This window comes from Crinia signifera, chromosome 1 (genome assembly GCF_055691185.1).
Source record: "Crinia signifera chromosome 1, ASM5569118v1, whole genome shotgun sequence".
In the NCBI taxonomy this organism is placed as follows: domain Eukaryota; kingdom Metazoa; phylum Chordata; class Amphibia; order Anura; family Myobatrachidae; genus Crinia; species Crinia signifera.
In genome coordinates, this window is record NC_139217.1 from 331,550,698 (window position 1) to 331,568,720 (window position 18,023).

Genomic DNA, 18,023 nt, shown 5'->3' on the forward strand with positions numbered 1-18,023 from the left:
AACACAAGGGAGGGTAATCAGTGGCTGCCATGGGATCTCTAGGAAGAAAAAGGAATTATCGGTGAGTATAATTCGACTCTTTCTTCTACGATCCCCATGGCAGCCATACATTGGGACATACCCAAGATAATAAACGGGAGGGTAATATGATGCATGAAATTTTTTTTTATTATAAAGAGGCATTAGGAAACCGCCTCTTGAAGGACATGCTTCCCAAAGTTGGCAAGAGAAACGTCAAGTGCATAGTGATTCACAAAGGTGTGTACTGACGACCAGGTAGCTGCTTTACATATTTCAGTCACCGACGCCTTGGCCTTATTTGCCCAGGAAGTAGAGACTGCCCGTGTGGAATGTGCCTGTACAATAGGAGGTACTTTTTTGCCTTCCTGCTTGTAGGCTGTCACGATAGTCTCTCGTATCCATCTGGATATAGTCTGTTTCCCAGGTTCTTTTCCTTTTCTGACACCATCTGGAATAACGAACAGATGTTTGGTTGACCTAAAGTCTTTAGTTCTTTCCAGATAAATGGAGATAACTCGGACAAGATCCAACGTATGCCAGCCTTGTTGCTCCTCATTCTCTGGTTTAGGATAGAAATTAGGTAGAATAATTTCTTGATTGAGGTGGAAGGCTGATACCACTTTTGGGACAAATTCTGGATGTGTCCTTAACACAACTCTGTCAGGGAAGATAACAAGATAAGGTTCTTCAATCCATAGAGCTTGTAGCTCACTTACTCTTCTAGCCGAGGTGACCGACTAAGAATACTGTCTTCCAGGTTAAGAGTTTTAAAGAACATTCTGTTAGATGCTCGAACGGATGTTTAGCCAGGACCGAAAGCATTAGGTTCAGATCCCACGGTGCCACTATAGCTTTGACTGGTGGTCGAATCCTCTTCATAGCTCTATTAAACCTCTTTATCAGTCTTTCCTCTGCCAATAGTCTATCTAATAGTACCCCATGTGCTGATATTTGTGATTTAATTGTGGCCAGAGCGAAACTGATTTGAAAGCCTTCATAGAGAAACTGTAAAACTCTATACGTTGATATGGAGGAGAAGTCACCACTGAAACGACCCCAATCAATAAATTTGATCCATGTTTTGTAATAAGCTAGAGAAGAAATGTCCTTTCTGGCTTTCAACATCATTTCCATAACTTGGAAGACCAAGTTATGTCACATAGTTACATAGTAGGTAAGGCTGAAAAAAGACTTGCGTCCATCTAGTTCAACCTGGGAACTAGAATCATGTCGACACTTTCCCATGTCGACCCAGAGCCACGTCGACCCCCTAGCACGTCGACCCAATGGACTCGACCCAATGACTGTCGACCACAATGCAGCAGACCAAATGACCGCATCCCCATTACACCGTGCTTTACAGAAAATGTTGAGTAATTTGCATCAGCCCCTGGCCTCAGTAGAGCTTGCAATTTAAAAGTCCCAATCACATGGACAGACACACACAATACATTTTTTGTACCGAAGCCAATTAACCGATTAGTGTATTTTTGGAGTGTGGAAGGAAACTGCAGTAGACAGATGAAACCCACAGAAGCATGGAGAGAAAGTGTAAACTCTGCAAAGATAGAGCCTTAATTGAAATCAAACACGTTACCTTATGCTGGGTACACAATTACAGATTTTTCTGTCTAATCTATCTGGTGGTAACAAACATTTGGTAATGTATAGGAGCATATGACAAGTAACCGTTCACTCTTAAATGCTGGAAAATGTACAAAAAGGATTGTGGATTGTTTACAATTTGTTAAATAAAATGGATGTAAACAATTTGTCTGAATGACCATAATCTGTTTATCAGTGTTTGCATATGCGGCCATACATGACCAGAATATTGTTCCCACCAGATAAATGGGACAGACAAAACGTAAGGTGTGTACCCAGATAAATTTGACCTACACACGGGAAAATTTGCAGTTTTGCGGGTCAGTTTAACACTGCCAAGCGACCGCCTGCCCTCTCCTCCACACGCAAATGGATGTTTAGCATAAAGATCCATTCGCACCCTTGCATGCAGGGGTGAAATCATTTATTGGTCGCTGACCATCGAATGATTTCTACAGCGCTCGCAGATCTAAGATACCTCTCTGGTGTCTTAAATCTGCGGGTGCCTGTACGGGAAGTGGGCGGGCAGCTGACATCAGCTGCCTGTCCCCCACACCAGCGTCACTGCTGCATGGGAATACCCCGCGGTTTCACAGGAACCACCCGCAGTGCTGTGCAAGCACGCACCAAGCAGCTGCACATACCCATTAAAGTTTATGCGCAGGCACAAAATATTACTCCCCTGTGAGAACGCGTGGACAAGATCAGAATCACCCACTAGATTGCTTCGAAAATTACTCTACATCTCTCCGTGTTTAGGAGCCATAGTGATTTGCGGCTCCTTGCACCGCTATCACTGGAGAACACTGGCTCTGACAGATCACTCAGCACACATCGCTGAGCGTTCTGAGTGATTTAGCATTGCTCAGAACGCTAAGAAAATCTCAGCGAGGCAGCAATGTTATTCACTGTTCCATCTTGTTGCCCCAAATGGTGTCTGCTTTTGGATGTAGCACAAAAAAAAAAAAAAAAAAAAAATGGGAAGCTAATGTTTACACTGCTATTCAGTGCACAGCTGAGAAACACATCCCCTCCCAACTTCATATCTGAATTTTGTGCAAAATTGCCCCCTCCTGCTGGAGATGCTCATACTGTAGCTCTAAATGAGGCCTATTATCTCTGCACTGACCAATTATCTTAATCCCTGCATCTGTACTATCAAAACAAAACCAAATTACAATTGTCCATAAACTACAATGATGTTCAAGCCACTTGCATGTGTCACAATGACAATATTAGGGAAATGGAAACTATGTGACATAACTGCATGCATTTCTTCTACATGAAACAGCCACTTCATGTACAGGAGACCCTTTACAATGCTGTTTTTCATATGTTAACTGCACACAGACAGGTCTGCCCACAAATGGCAGATTAAAGATCAGAGATTAAAAGGTGCGTATTTTATTTATTTATTTATTAACAGTTTCTTATATAACACAGCATATTCCATTGCACTTTACAAAAGGAGACAGTGATACAACAAACAGGTTATTCACAGTCAAAGGTAGGAGGGTACACACCCGTGATCCCCGCAGCCACCGATATCTGCGTGCTTGCCGATGCCAGCTGGTGACAGCGGCGGCAGAGGGGTAGTTCGAGCAGTGGCCCTCGTAACGACCCAATTCGTCGTCTGTGCACGCAGAGAGGACTGGGTTTTGGAATGGGGGAGGGGGGTTGACACCTAAAAAGGTTGACACAGGTTTTAGGGCAACATAAATCAACACTCAAAAGGTCGACAAGTGTTTTTCACATATGGATGTCTACATGGACACTATAAGTGCACTACGTTTGCTCACAATGCTTCGGGCACACATATTCGCACTCTAGGCCCACTTAGATAGTAAAGCAGGAAGCAAGTCTGTAGTTAAAAAAAAAAAAAAAAAAACACCTTTGTCAACATTTTGAGTGTCGCCCATGTCCATGTGGATCTTCAGCTTGTGTGGACCATTCTTACTAGTCACTGTTGACCAATAGTGGTCAAACTAGACAGTGTTGACCCAGGGACCAGATACCAAATGACGGAGGGGGCCATAAACAACTCACGGGAGAGCAAAATTGGCCATCGGGTGCGGTATACACACTGTACGATAAAATGTTTGATATTGCTCAAACGGGCTAAAATTAGCAACATTCCCATGTTATTGAACTGCGTGTGTGCACCTTATGGATTGTTGCCATACTAGCCATATCTCTTGGGCCAAATGACTGGAACACAGGACTCTATGCCATCTAGCAATCACTTTGCCAAAAACACAGCTGACAAGATTTGTGAATAAATGTGCTGATCAATTCCATTGGGATTTGTATATTGTTTTTTTGAGCCGACATGTGCCGACAGGCGGTATTTCATGCCCTACCATCCACTAGGGCGTGGTGGGAGAACAAAACAGTCTGCCGAGCGCAGCGAGGCACCGTGCCCGAAGCATCGCGAGCGAAGCGAGCGATGCGAGGGTCTGATTCTCATTGCCAACTGTGTCCATGTCGACTGTGTCGACATTCGGATCAAAAAACAGTGAAAAACCCATGTCGACCTTATGACCAGTCGACCTTCCTCATGTCGACCTTTATGCAAATTCGACCTGAAGGCATGTCGACCTTGGCCCATGTCGACCTTAAGTCAGGTCGACCTTCATGCCAGTCGACCTAGTGGGGTCGACCTAATGACTGTAGACCTAAATGCAGTCTGACGAATGATCCCATTCCTTTCAAACACAGTCTGTGACATGGCAGGTAGGAGCCGATTGGCTGTCTGTTCATCACTCTCCATTTTATCACTTTTGAAGCTTACAGAATCTGGCCCTATATTTGGTGCCCAGAAAATTTTCCGACATGTTTGCATTAATGATGCCAGAAATATGGTGGTTCTGTGCCGAAGAGCAACTGGTTTGTTATAGTGTGTACACACGGTTCGATATGGCTTCCGATGTTGACGATATCGTCAACATCGGAAGCCATATCGCATACATATCGCATACTGATTGTATGCATTGTAAGGGCTTCCTAGCCCGATGCGCGCTCCCGTTTAAGGAGAGATCGGAGGGGAGATAGAGTGGGCAGCACACTCTATCTAGCACAAATCGCAAGCATATCGCATGCATCGTATGTGCCTTGCGATATGCTTAAGATGCGATGTGCTATACGATTTCCAGGGCCCTGTCAGTCATCCTGTTGTTAAGTCAAAATCGCTTAGTCAAAATCTTAAGCAAATCTTAAGGTACATAGGAAATCGCATAGTAAATCAAATAGGAAATCGCATAGCAAATTGTATGGTAAAAAGTCTAAATCTTAAGCATATCTTAAGGCATATCTTAAGGAGTAGAGAAAAAAAAAAAAAAAGGGAAAAGTAAAAATCGGACAAAACATCGAATCGTACATCGGATCGCACAGAACATCGAACCGTGTGTACACACTCTTACACGGTCACATGTGATAAACAAAACAAAAGTTGTCGACTGTTCAAATATTTTCATTGGACAGGTGTGCACTGAAGTACTATACAGTACACTGAAATGATCGGTACTTCTGTAGTTTCACGGCGCCAGCATGGCGCCGTGCTACTACAGTGTTCTACGCTCGCCACGAAATATGTCAAAAAAAGTAACTTAACTCCATGCCAACATGGATAGTTCATACCCCCATTATCCATGTTGGCATGGAGTTGATTTTAAATAGCGTGGCGAGCGTAGCGAGCCACCGAGCCCGCAGCGGTATCTTCCGTTCAATCTCCATGCCTTTAGAGATAACTTCGTGGGGGGCTCTGGATGATAAACCAGACCCTGATGTAGTAGGTCCACTCTGTCGGGCAGAGGCCAAGGTTCCTGTACCGCCATCCTTAGAACATTGACGAACCAGGATCTTCTCGGCCAGTAAGGTAGTATTGCCACCACTTCTACCCGGTCTTCTCTCACCTTTTTCAGGACCTTTCCTATCATCGGGAAGGGAGGAAATATGGCTTGCGGATGAAATTACTTTGAAAAGAAGTTGCTCACCTTCTTGTTCCCAAAGCTGGCCATCAGGTCTATTTCTGGGGTGCCGAATCTCTTCAATATTTGAGAAAATACTTCCCTGTTCAACTCCCATTCTCCTGGGGTCACTACCTCCCGACTCAGGAAGTATGCCAGGGTATTTCTTCTGCCTGGAATATACACCGCTGTCATCGATCTTAGGTTGTGCTCTGCCCAATTCATTATTTTCTCTGACATGCGCATCAGTTTTACACTTCTTGTGCCCCCCTGATGATTTATATGGGAAACCACGGTAACATTGTCCGACATAACTCTTAGATGGGAATTGCTGATTTTTCCTTCTAGACAACATATTGCTTCCCACACCGCCTGTAACTCCCTCATATTTGATGAGTTCTTTGCCTCTTCTATCGTCCATGTACCTTGGATCGATCTCCCTTCGATATGGGCGCCCCATCCGAAGAGACTGGCGTCTGTGGTCAATATTTGAAACACCGGTTCTTTTAAACTGGTTTTCCTGCTTTGTAGTCCCTGTAGCCACCATAGCAGATCTTTCTTTACTTCCTGATCTAATGAGATCAGGTGTTGATCGCCATACACTCTTTTTTGTAGAGGAATGAGGAGCCATTGGAGTTTCCTCATTCTCCATTGAGCCCAAGGGATGATTCTGATGCAAGATGCCATCATACCTAGTAGTTGGGAAACCTTTTCCTTTGCAGTAATAGATTGACAAGGTCTTGTATCTTTCTGCATCTCTCTGAAGAAATGGAAATTAAGAACCGACGAGTGTCTATCATAGCTCCTAAGAACTGTATTCTCTGTACTGGTACCAGCTGGCTCTTCTCTTTGTTTATGACCCAACCTAGATATTGCAACAGGTTTATAGTCATATTAACGTTGACTTCTGCTTCTGCTAATGATTCTCCTGCAATCAATAGATCGTCTAAGTAGGGCCACACTTGAATCTTCTGAATTCTTAATGCTGCAATCACTGTTACCAACACCTTGGTAAAAACTCTTGGTGAAGTTTTCAGCCCAAATGGTAGACAAGTAAATTGAAAATGGTGATTGGCCACCGAAAACCTCAGGAATTTTCTGTGCCATCGATTGATCGGAATATGGTATTAAGCATCCTTTAAGTCTATTGATGCGAGGTAGTCTTCCCTTTTTATCCCCATCACAATAGAACTCAAGGTCTCCATCTTGAACTTTATCTGTCTTATGTATATATTCAGTTCCCTCAGATCCAGAATAGTTCTGAATGTACAATTCGGTTTCCGTACCAGGAATAGATTTGAATAGAAACCCTTTCAGTGTTCCTTCTCTGGTACTACTTCTATGGCTTCTGTCTGTAGGAGCTGATCTATTTTTAAGAACAGCGCTTTTCTCTCTTCTGGAAGTTCTGGTATCCTTGATTTCATGAATCTGTGATGGATGGGAACTTTCTCGAATTCGATGCAGTAACCTTGCTGAATTATGTTCAACACCCAGGTGTCCTTTATCATCTTTTTCCAATTTACTGTGAATAGCATTAATCTGGCCCCAATCGTCTTCTCCTGGAGATAGTCATAACTTTCCCTTCTGGCCCCAATCTTTATCTGGTTGGTATCGGCCACGAAAATTTTGTCGAAAGGACTGCCTGGAGGTATTAGCATTCCCTCTCTTGTAATACATTTTCCCTGGACGGTAAGTTTTTGCCTCTCTATAGGCCTGTTTTGATGAAGCAGGGAAATTGAAGCGATTCCTTTTTTCTTGAGGTAAACGAACCGATTTCCCCCCTGAAATCCTCTGTATCATCGTATCTAATCTGGAACCGAAGAGGAACTTTCCTTCAAAGGGTAAATTCGTGAGTTTATTCTTAGAATTAGCATCCGCATTCCAAGGCTTTAGCCCCATTACCCCTGCTGCCATAGCTTTAGCTGCAAAGGACACACCGTCAAGTGAGGCCTCACACATATAGTCGATGGCCTTCTGCATAACTTCTAAGTTCTTTAGCAGGTACTGCTTCGATATCTTCTCCTCAACATCTGTTCTTAGGTTAGAGGCCCAAAGTCGAACAGCTCTAGCTACTGAAGCCATAGCCACATTGGTCTCCAGGGAGCCTGCGGAAGCTGAATGTACCTTACGCAAAGAATTTTCAATTTTTCTGTCCATGGCATCCTTAAATGCTGCAGCATCCTCAACCGGTATAGTGGACTTTGATGTAATTTCCGCCACCGCTGCGTGTACCTTGGGCATAGTGCACCATCCAAGGAACTCGTCATCTTTAAACGGGTACATCTTTTCTACCCTATTCCCTAAGGTAAACCTTTTATCAATGTTGGCCCATTCTTTATTTATCATATCTCTAACCACCTTGTTAACAGGAAAGGTTCTCCCCTTTTTATCTCTATCTTCATACAAGGGGTCTTTGGTTTTAGAGGTGGATGCAGCTTCCTTAAAGTTCATGGCTTTGTATATGTTTTTAAGCATGTTCTCTACAAGCTCTTAATTAAATGATCTCACATCCTCCAGTTCACCAGATTCTTCTGAAGAATCCTTATCTTCACATTCAAATTCATCTGAGGATTTTAACCGACTGACTCTGTGCAAATTCATCCTTTGAGACGAAATTTTGTTTCATCCAAGACATTAACTCCTTAAGGACTTCAGTATGTTCGGATTTTTTAGACACTTTAGTTTGCGCCATTTCACATAATTCACATAAGGATTTCTTCTGAAGTGAAGCAAACGGCTGATCACATGTCATGCACACCGATTCTGTAAACTTTTTCTTTGCTGTCCTCTTCTTATGTACAGGAGAGACAGGCACACTAAAATGCAGAGAAACTACACTCAATATCTAACTCAGAAAAAAACAATACTGATGCCCAAAATCAAAGGGCTTACCTCATTGGGGCATCATCTGGCTTCTGGGGAGAAGGCGCTTCCATGATAACCAGTCCAGCGTTTTGTATCACCAAACAGCATGTACAAATGAACGCTACAAACTGAGCCATTACCGGCTATTTAACTGTTTTCTGGCTGTCCTCCGTATACAGGATGGCCGAACGGAACCAAATTAACAGCCCCGTGTTTTTCTGGCGGGGCTGAATTTAGAGACGCACCTCCGGCGTCTATGGGCGGAAGTGACGCGTTCCCGGCACTTCCGCCCCTTCTGCCTTAACTTCTAGCGCGTGCAGCTGCGGCTTTCCAGCTGGGCTGCCGCTCTGTATCCTCTGCAGACCTGCTTCCGCCGGATCATGCTGCCACGGTCCCCGCAAATAAGGTAATCTGAAATAGGCAGGATACGGAATGCAAGGAGAGGAATACCACTGGTCTCCTGCACCTTCCTCTCCCCGGGGAGCCACCTCATCCAGCTGTCCGTGCTGGTCCGAGGTAACCCTGTTCAAACAAAAATAATCTGTCCTACTCTGTCTACTTCTAAACGGAGACAGGAAAAAAAGATGCAGGGGAGGTGGAGCATCCTGTCTGCTCTAGTGGGGGAAGGGAATATCCCAATGTATGGCTGCCATGGGGATTGTAGAAGAAATTGTACCTGAAAATCACAACTTTTTTGTACTTTGTTGTTACTAGTAAGGCACATTAGATTAATTACAATACAGAAGATATCATCTCTCCATACAGAGCAATGCTTTCCTGTAAAACAGATATAGCCACTGTTAGCTATCTTTACGGAAATTACCTCAGAGCTGTGTTACCTTGGGGCAGAATGCCATTATGTAATCTACAGATGGGTTCCAATATACAAAACTAAAAACACAGCTTACTGCTTGGTGACTGGGCAAAGGACAATCTAAATGAGAACTTAAGGTACATTGTGATACTCACTTCTTAGCCATCTGCTCAATGTTATAACCAGGGCTGGGGTCATTAGAGATCTTGGGGAGATAACAGACGGAAGAGAAAAACAGACAGCATATTAGTATGAGCACACAAACATACTGAATACATTCATCAAGTTATATGGTGGCTATTGCATCATTGGGCAGTATTCAATGAGAATACTCGGCATGTGCAGCGAATCCTGTTTAGGATAGAGCATGAAAATAGCACACATTCGCCGTAGAACATGGCGAATCAGCCTCATTGAATACTGCCCAGTGTGTGTGACTTGGTACCTTAATACGACATAAAAGTTTGTCTTATTATATTTTCAGGTATTGCCTGGGAGCTAATTGCCAGGTCTAGGGTAATTACACACAGGGTCTGTGATAATTTATTTCATTGTACAAGTAGACCACGATATCCGGCACCGGGGGTTCCGGCACTATCCCGGATTACCCGTTTTGCCTGATTATTAGCTGGATCATCTGCATGCACAGCAAGCCCCTGCAGCACAATTCCCCACTTCCTCCGCAACTCGTCTCCCCTGCGGAGTGACCCCCCCTCACAGACCAACATTTTGGTGTTCAACCTGTATTTATTATATAAACAACAGAAATGTTTTACATTGACTATTTGGATTATAACAATGCTGAATGTCTCTTACCTTCAGAACTCTTGCAAAACGATCCAAACAGTTTCCTACAGCAATGTCTATTGTCTCGCCGAATATTCGATACCGATGCTCAGAGTATGCAATGACCTGTAGCAGAATATATGATATCTGCAATCAGCCCAAACTTACATTACTGCATCTAAATTAATTAACAAAACTCAGAGGCTCAGAGGTGGAAGCTGAAGCAGTCGCAGCTACTGGCAATCTGCGGCCACAGCTTTATGCAAATGCAGCTACGAAGACCTTGTGTATATCTGATGGTATAAAGACTGAGGCACCCACTTTCAGTATCAATGGACACAAATACTGATTAGTGCGTGTTTTAGATGTATCAATCGGATGCATCATCAAAACTTGCACCAGCCCTTTTGCAAGTGCATTTCCTCTGTCCCAGGATGGCTCTCCATGTCAGCAGCACTTTCACCGACACACCCATAAAACAGCACATCTTCGAGTGTGTGCCCTAAGACATCTCCTAGTAAACGCCCATTACTTTTCCAATGCATTTCTGATCAGTGCCCTTTAGTTGTAATAGTGCCTTTCTTCATCCACTGAGCATTGCATGCGTCATAGAAAATAAAACAAAACCGCTCAACTACATTACATGAACATTGGCATTACATGCAACTAAGGCCTTAAGGGAATTAGGTCTACATCACATACGTGTACATATGAAGAATGTACAGGCATGCGGTCAGTAGGTGTGCAATAAAAAGGTCAGCAGTCAATAGGTAGACAACTATTAGTAGACAGGCCATAGGTCGACACATGAAAAGGTCGACATGGTTAAAGGGTTGACACATGCAATAGATCGACATAAAAAGTTGGACCTAAAAAAGTTTGGCATGAGTGTTTCACATTTTTCCACCCCCAAAAAAAGGGTTTTCATACTTTACTATCCAAGCGGTCATAGAGTTAGGTTATAATAGTGCCGAGAGTAGCAATTCATGGTTGACATAAAGACCTATTGCTTGTGTCAAACTTTCGACCCTGTCAACCTAAGGCATGTCGACCTATGTCCTGTTGACAAATGGTGGTGGACCTATTGATTATCGCCTTTCTTACGGTCAGCTCTATAACCCATACCCCAGGCAGACACATGGTGTTTACCATCTAAATCCTGTGACCATAATTGACCCTAAAACTTGTTACGCTGATCCTGACTCAAACATGGACCATGTTTGTGCAGTTCAGTGAGTTTTTGCTACATAGGAGAAAAGTCCAGAAAACGGTAAATACATTCCACCGCTCATCACTGAGTAACCCATACCCTTTACTAAGAGTCGATGTGAGTCACAACAGTGCATCGATGGCGGACTGAAATGCAAACCTGAAGAATCTCTATGTAGCCTCTTGACTGGTGCAAGTACTTACACAAGTAAACACATTAACACCAATTAAGATTTCTGGGTAAGCAGGTACAGTCATTTAAGTTAGAATGGCTTATCTTCATATGGCAGATATGGGAGAGTTCCTACTGATTACCTGTGTATTGCCTCCACTCACATACAGCACAGTGGGATTTTCAGCACCAGTAATTAGTCGCCCCATCTCTATGTGGCCAATGCAATGGTTCACCCCCAGCAGGGGTTTCTTCCAAAGCTGAGCTACAGTACGCGCCACTATTGCTACAGACAACAAGGGAGCTCCCATTCCTGGCCCTAAAAAGGAAAAATAATACATAAAGTAAAATTATTTGTACATGGACTTAACTTTTATTTTTATATCACTTTGAATATGATGCAGTATCTTTAAGGATATATGAGGTACTTCTGTATTTGCAGGGCGCCCACTAAACTATTTGCTTAGTGGGCTATTCTGCGTAGTGAAATCGCATCGCATCACATCACATGTTTTCATGCCATGCGATTTGATGCGATCTCACTAGTTTTATTCACTGCACCCTGACCGCCGATCGCATCACATGCAAAATCGCATCCAATTTTGCGTGCGATGCGATTTAGCAAAACACCCCCAGTGTACATGTCTATGTGAGGCAATGGGATTTAGCACACCCCCACTATCTACGTCACCCCGAAGTGTGGCAAGCGCAGAGAGCCCCGCGAGGGGACATGGATAACTTTACATATATTTTGCGTACGCTCGCCACGCTTCGGGCTCAGTGGCTCGCCACACTTTCTAAAAGCAACTCCAAGCCGTTGTGGATAGTGAGGGTTTGAAAAGGTCGGGAGGACACGTAACCGCGTCCGCTCACCACGCTTCGGGGTGACGTGGATAGTGAGGGTGTGCATGGGTGCTTTTAAAATGAAGTACCATCACATCTCATCACATGGGTGCTTATACAATGAAAAATCGCATCGCATCGCACTGCAAATGGCATGCAATACAATCCGCGGGCAGCGGTGCACTAAAAATTAACTAAGGAAAATGGCATCGAACAGCAAAATTGCATGCGATGCGATGTTCCTACGGTGCCGTACGTATGTAAATTGGGTGCCCTGCAAATACACAAATACCGGATATGACTTAATTCGGCTAGAATAACAGGACTTAATTCGGCTAGAATAACAGTTTAGTTTATCTCTTCCTCCTATTTGCATATAATGGAGCTTGAAGACGCAAATATGCATGTATGTACTGTAGTTAGAATGTGTTTGATTTTTTTTTATTATTATTTTCCTTTAACAAACTACTTTAATAAGCACAATTGTCCTCAGTTACTGACATTTCTTAATAGCTTTAATTTTATTTATTAAATCTCACTGCTATTTGTACCGAAACAGACTGTGTCTAATGGTTTGAAGGTTCTACACAGAATTCTCCCTCCTCTCCCTCAGATCTCTTTCCAAATGTGTTTGCTGCCTTTAGAGGGAGTGGAAAGCAACACACAGGAGGATATTTAATCCCGGGTCACGACTATTGGGCTGGCCCAACAGCCGTGAACCTGTCCCGTTCTCGGCTGGCTCGACAAAGAATCGGCAGGTGGGATTCAATGTCCCAACTGCCAAACGCTGAAAAGGGGGCGTGGCCGTGAAATACGCTGATCTGCGGCCGGGAGCTTGACAATCATCGGCAGAACAGGGCCAACTGCTTCTAAAGTCAGGCCCGTTCTGCTGAGATCCCTGTTCATTGCTGTCGGGAAAGACAACATTGAATATGGTGGGAATAGCAGCGGGAGATTGAATACCCCCCAGAGTATCAGATCCTGTTATAAGGTGTGTACACACGCATTGATTTACTTTTGATTTCCCCAATTCCACTGCCTTCCGATTTGGCCTTTGCTTTCCATTTGATTTCACATTCAATCCGCACTTTTGCATTCGATATCAATATCGATTTGCATTGAAGGCACAGTGTACACATTCGATTTACTGGATCGGAGTCGATATTTCCTTGCCTGGACAGTCTAATTTTCTTATCAACATAGAGAAAACGGGAGCGTGAATCGAATCGAATGTGGATTGAAAGCGTTCTTTTGATTTAGATTCGATCTTGCTTCTATAAGCAAAATCAAATCGAAAACCTGTCAAAATTGAAGCGTGTGTATACCCCTATAGCGTGATATCATATACATATCCTAAAGTTTTCCATTGAGCTTCTGTTCAATCCAAATACTATATTTAATATTGCCTGTAAAAGTTGTACTTGTGCCAGAACTGTATTGGGCCTGATGCTGTATGCATCTACAATACATACTATACCACAATCAGATAGCAGCGCAGCAAGTACAGAAAGTCACTCATTCCTCCTCACGGTTACAGTGGCTTTGGAGGCGTCTTATGCCTTTCTCACCAGTCAGCCCATTTAATGCCTTGAATTTGAATTCTTTATGGAACCAGTGACAAGTCTCATTTTACCTTTTGTATAAGCCACACAGTCGATGTCCTTTGGCTGTAACTGAGCCTGCTCTAGAGCCTCGTGTAGCACATCCAATATACAGGAGCGATGGTGACGAGCAGTGTCACTGGGCATGAAACCTGCATTATAGCAAGATAGTTAGCAGCATTCCGTTATATTAACTGACAGGTAAAATACACTATATAGACAAAGTAATGATCAGCAGGGTAGATCAGCGGCTAATGAACCATTATTTTACAGTTTTCAATGTAAAAGCAACAGTTCACAAAATCCAGATGTGTATTTTTTATGTACCCAAGTATTTAATATCCATATGTATAGACATAATTCACTAATGGTTCCGTCTCACCCTGCCCAGGTGGGGTTATGTAGGTTCTCCGTGGATTGCTTAGGACTTTTCCATCCTGAATGATCCCCACTCCAATTTTGTTGGCACTGCCTTCAAATCCAAGAACAATAGTCATTGTGGCTTCCTGAGTAGAGAGATAAGAGGTATAACCAAATGCATCCCACACATTTAAAGTAAAGGTGCCCACACACGCACCGATCCCGGCGTGTGTTGTGGGCTTAACTAGTGCACATAGCATCGCATCGTATGCCTTGTGCATGCGATGCGATGCTATGCTAGAAAAAGCTAGTACAAAAAGTATGTGCAGCACATACTTTTTGTACTGTGCGATGAGGTGCCGCGGGAGCGCGCACCCCATCGTATAGCATCGCACCGCCGGGATCGGTGCGTGTGTGGGCACCTTCACTTCCTTACATGCAACTTTGGTAGTAGTTATCTGCAGATTTTCCATTTACTTATTGTTCCTGGTTTTTAGGACATTTGTCAGAAATCAAGTTATAGTGGTAATTACTACAGGTTGAGTATCCCGTATCCAAAATGCTCGGGACCAGGAGAATTTTGGATAACAGATTATTCCGTATTTTGGAATATTTTAATATTTCAATGATGTATTTTGAAGTATCTTGCATTTATGCTGTATAAACACATAAAATAAACACAAATATATTTTATTACCACATAAAATACACACAAATATATTTTATTTGTTCAAAAAACAAGGTTTCAAAACAGTACACAAATGTTGTTTCATGTTTTGAAACCTTGTTTTTTGAACAAATAAAATATATTTGTGTGTATTTTATGTGGTAATAAAATATATTTGTGTTTATTTTATGTGTTTATACAGCATAAATGCAAGATACTTCAAAATACATCATTGAAATATTAAAATATTCCAAAATACGGAATAATCTGTTATCCAAAATTCTCCTGGTCCCGAGCATTTTGGATACGGGATACTCAACCTGTAGTAATTACCACTATAACTTGATTTCTGACAAATGTCCTAAAAACAAGGAACAATAAGTAAATGGAAAATCTGCAGATAACTACTACCAAAGTTGCATGTAAGGAAGTGAAGGTGCCCACACACGCACCGATCCCGGCGGTGCGATGCTATACGATGGGGTGCGCGCTCCCGCGGCACCTCATCGCACAGTACAAAAAGTATGTGCAGCAATCATTTTCTTGTACATATATAGTGCCAGTTACATATTATGTCCTCAGTAGTGCTGTTACATATGTCCCCAGTGAGTTTTTAGCTAAACAAATTTTTTTTGTACACTTTCTGGAAAGTATGGTTTTCGGAATAATTCGGATAATGGATATTCGGATACGGGATACTCAACCTGTATAATGTTTCAAATTAAATATAAAAAAAAATAAGCAGAAAAGAGCACATGGCTGTTGCCATGCTTCTGAGTACTCTGCAATGCATGCAGAGGAGTGGATGGGACGCAATTAGGTAGACACTAATTATGTGTACCCCGCTGACATATGAAATCATGGGTACATACCAAAACAAGTTAATGAAGGTCAGAGTGACATATTGTTCCTTCCTTGATTACACTGCACAGCACCCCATGGGCTCTCCTCCAGTTAGCAGCACAGTCAATGTCACAAGCAACTGTGGGTACCCGCATATAGGACATACACACTGAGCAATATTTTGATCCGATTTAGCCAGAAACTACATATGTGTTTCGTAGTAGTAGTACATTTATTTCTAAGGCGCCACAAAGTGTCCGCAGCGCTGTACATAGCAAACATAAAAACAAATTACAAGGTAACGTACAGGGTGTGATAATAAAATACAGCATAAATAGGGGCTCACTGAGGAACAGTGCCAGATAAAGGTCTAAATGGGCCTGGAGCTGAAAATTATCAAGGGCCTATTATGTGCAATAATAGGGGTTGTGGCCGCACCTAATAATGTGGGGGGCGTAACCAGAGTTCTGGTTGGGTTGTCTGCTCATGGGTGTGTCTCTATTTGTGTAAATACTTTCCACTAATTATATATGCCTGGTAAAAGCAGAGGGCTGGCATAGGAAAAATGCAGGGAGATATATTGGCGGGTGTCCTCCAAAGGTGCACCCGCAGGACGCCGATGTCCTAAGATACTTGCGGGTTGAGGCGGCACTTCCAGTCATAAAAAAAAATACTGAAAGCCAAAACTTGGTAGCCAACATTTCAGAACCTTTTATGGGGTCACCTAAGTTTACCACACCATATACCCCTTATACAAATCAAGCAACACAATAGTAACCCCCTTATACTGTACTTGCCTCTTACACATTATGCCACATGGAATGAACAAAAATTCACACCGACTGAGCCAAAATTCACACTATGGCACATGGACTAAGTCAAAATTCACATTATACCACCCAGATTAAGGCAAAATTTACATTTTGCCACATGGATTGAGCCAAAATACACACTATACCAACAGATTGAGCAATAATGCACAATATGCTTCATAAACAGGAGCATTGTGCGCCATTAAAAATGACACCATAATGCCCATTACATGTTAAGCCACACACCATAATGTCCATTAAGTATTATGCCAAACACCATAATACCCATTAAAAATTATGCAACATAAGTGCTGCTTACCTATATGCTCATTACCAGGGGTTCCATGCTCATTGCCAGGGGTTCCATGCTCATTGCCATGTGGGATTGCATGCTCATTGCCAAGAGGGAACACATGCTTGCGGTAACTGGGGGACAGCCGCCGCCGGGCAGAAATGACAGCCGGGCAGAGAGCAGGGGGCTGCCCGGCTGTATTCAGAGCAATGCAGGTCCCGGCTATTTGAAATAATACCCCTTTCACACCAGAAAATGCAGGGATTTACCCGGTCTTGCCCCTTTTACACCAGCCTAGTCCCTACATTTTCTGGTGTGAGGAGGAGAGAAAACTACCCCCCCCCCCCCTTTAAACAACCAGCTATATCTTCTGAACCAACTAACCCATTTACATGTGGGCTTCGATTGATTTTGAAATGATTTTGGTCCTGTGAAACTGGGCCTTTTGGTTCCAGAAAAATCTGTCCTCAAACAACATGAACAGCCATGAAATTACATTTCAAAAATGAAAAAATCGGTTTACCCACAATAGAATCAATGAACCCATATGGACCAGCCTGTTATCAGATTGAAGGCCCAGCAATTTGGGTTAGACTGAGACCAACCTCAAGCTTCTGTGATGCCGTTGGAACCAGGTTGGGGTCAGAATTTGCGGGACCCATGTTATCCTGTGGGGAAAACGTTCCAGCTTTGCCTCTTGGTATCTCTGGTTCCCGGGGGGCTAGCGACATAGGGCCAGGCTCGTTGGAAAGCACTCTCCCTCAGCTACAAAATGGGCCTATTTAGAGAGTGGGCCTGGAGCTGTAGCTCCATCAGGCCCATTGTTAATCCGGCTCTGCTGAGGAACAATAAAACTTTTCTTATCAACTGGCTAACACGGTACCAAACTTTTTTTTTTTAGGGGTATAGCTGGGAGGGGGGTATGGTGTGCTGTAATAACAACACTGTACCAACACATTGTACAGTGCTGCACAATGAGCGGTTAATAATGCACATTATGACATGTCGACACAGCAGCTAATGTACGATGGTGTGCATAGCTCTGTAGACATAGCATCATGGAGCATAGCACTACCCGTCACACTGCTGGCCGGTCCAGGGTCGCAGGTTCAGACATACCCCCACCACAGTGAACACACACCCCATGGATACCAAGCCGCCCTGTACG

At 43.2% G+C, this 18,023-nt stretch overlaps 1 protein-coding gene across 3 annotated transcripts in view; it reads right to left on the reverse strand.

Annotated features, from left to right (window-relative positions):
• Positions 1-18,023, reverse strand: part of OSGEP (O-sialoglycoprotein endopeptidase) — a 39,113-nt gene that overhangs the window by 20,910 nt on the left and 180 nt on the right. Inside the window, exons 1-6 of one of the 3 annotated variants that reach the window (XM_083145225.1) lie at positions 17,931-18,017; positions 14,264-14,387; positions 13,914-14,033; positions 11,581-11,756; positions 10,087-10,182; positions 9,426-9,475 (exon numbers count right to left, since the gene is read on the reverse strand). In XM_083145225.1, coding sequence (XP_083001351.1) covers positions 9,426-9,475; positions 10,087-10,182; positions 11,581-11,756; positions 13,914-14,033; positions 14,264-14,378 — 557 coding nt within the window. In that variant the 5' untranslated portion in view covers positions 14,379-14,387; positions 17,931-18,017. Of the gene's footprint in view, positions 1-9,425; positions 9,476-10,086; positions 10,183-11,580; positions 11,757-13,913; positions 14,034-14,263; positions 14,388-17,460; positions 17,896-17,930; positions 18,018-18,023 lie in introns of those variants that run through there. The other 2 variants (XM_083145222.1, XM_083145229.1) reach the window with 2 other exon arrangements.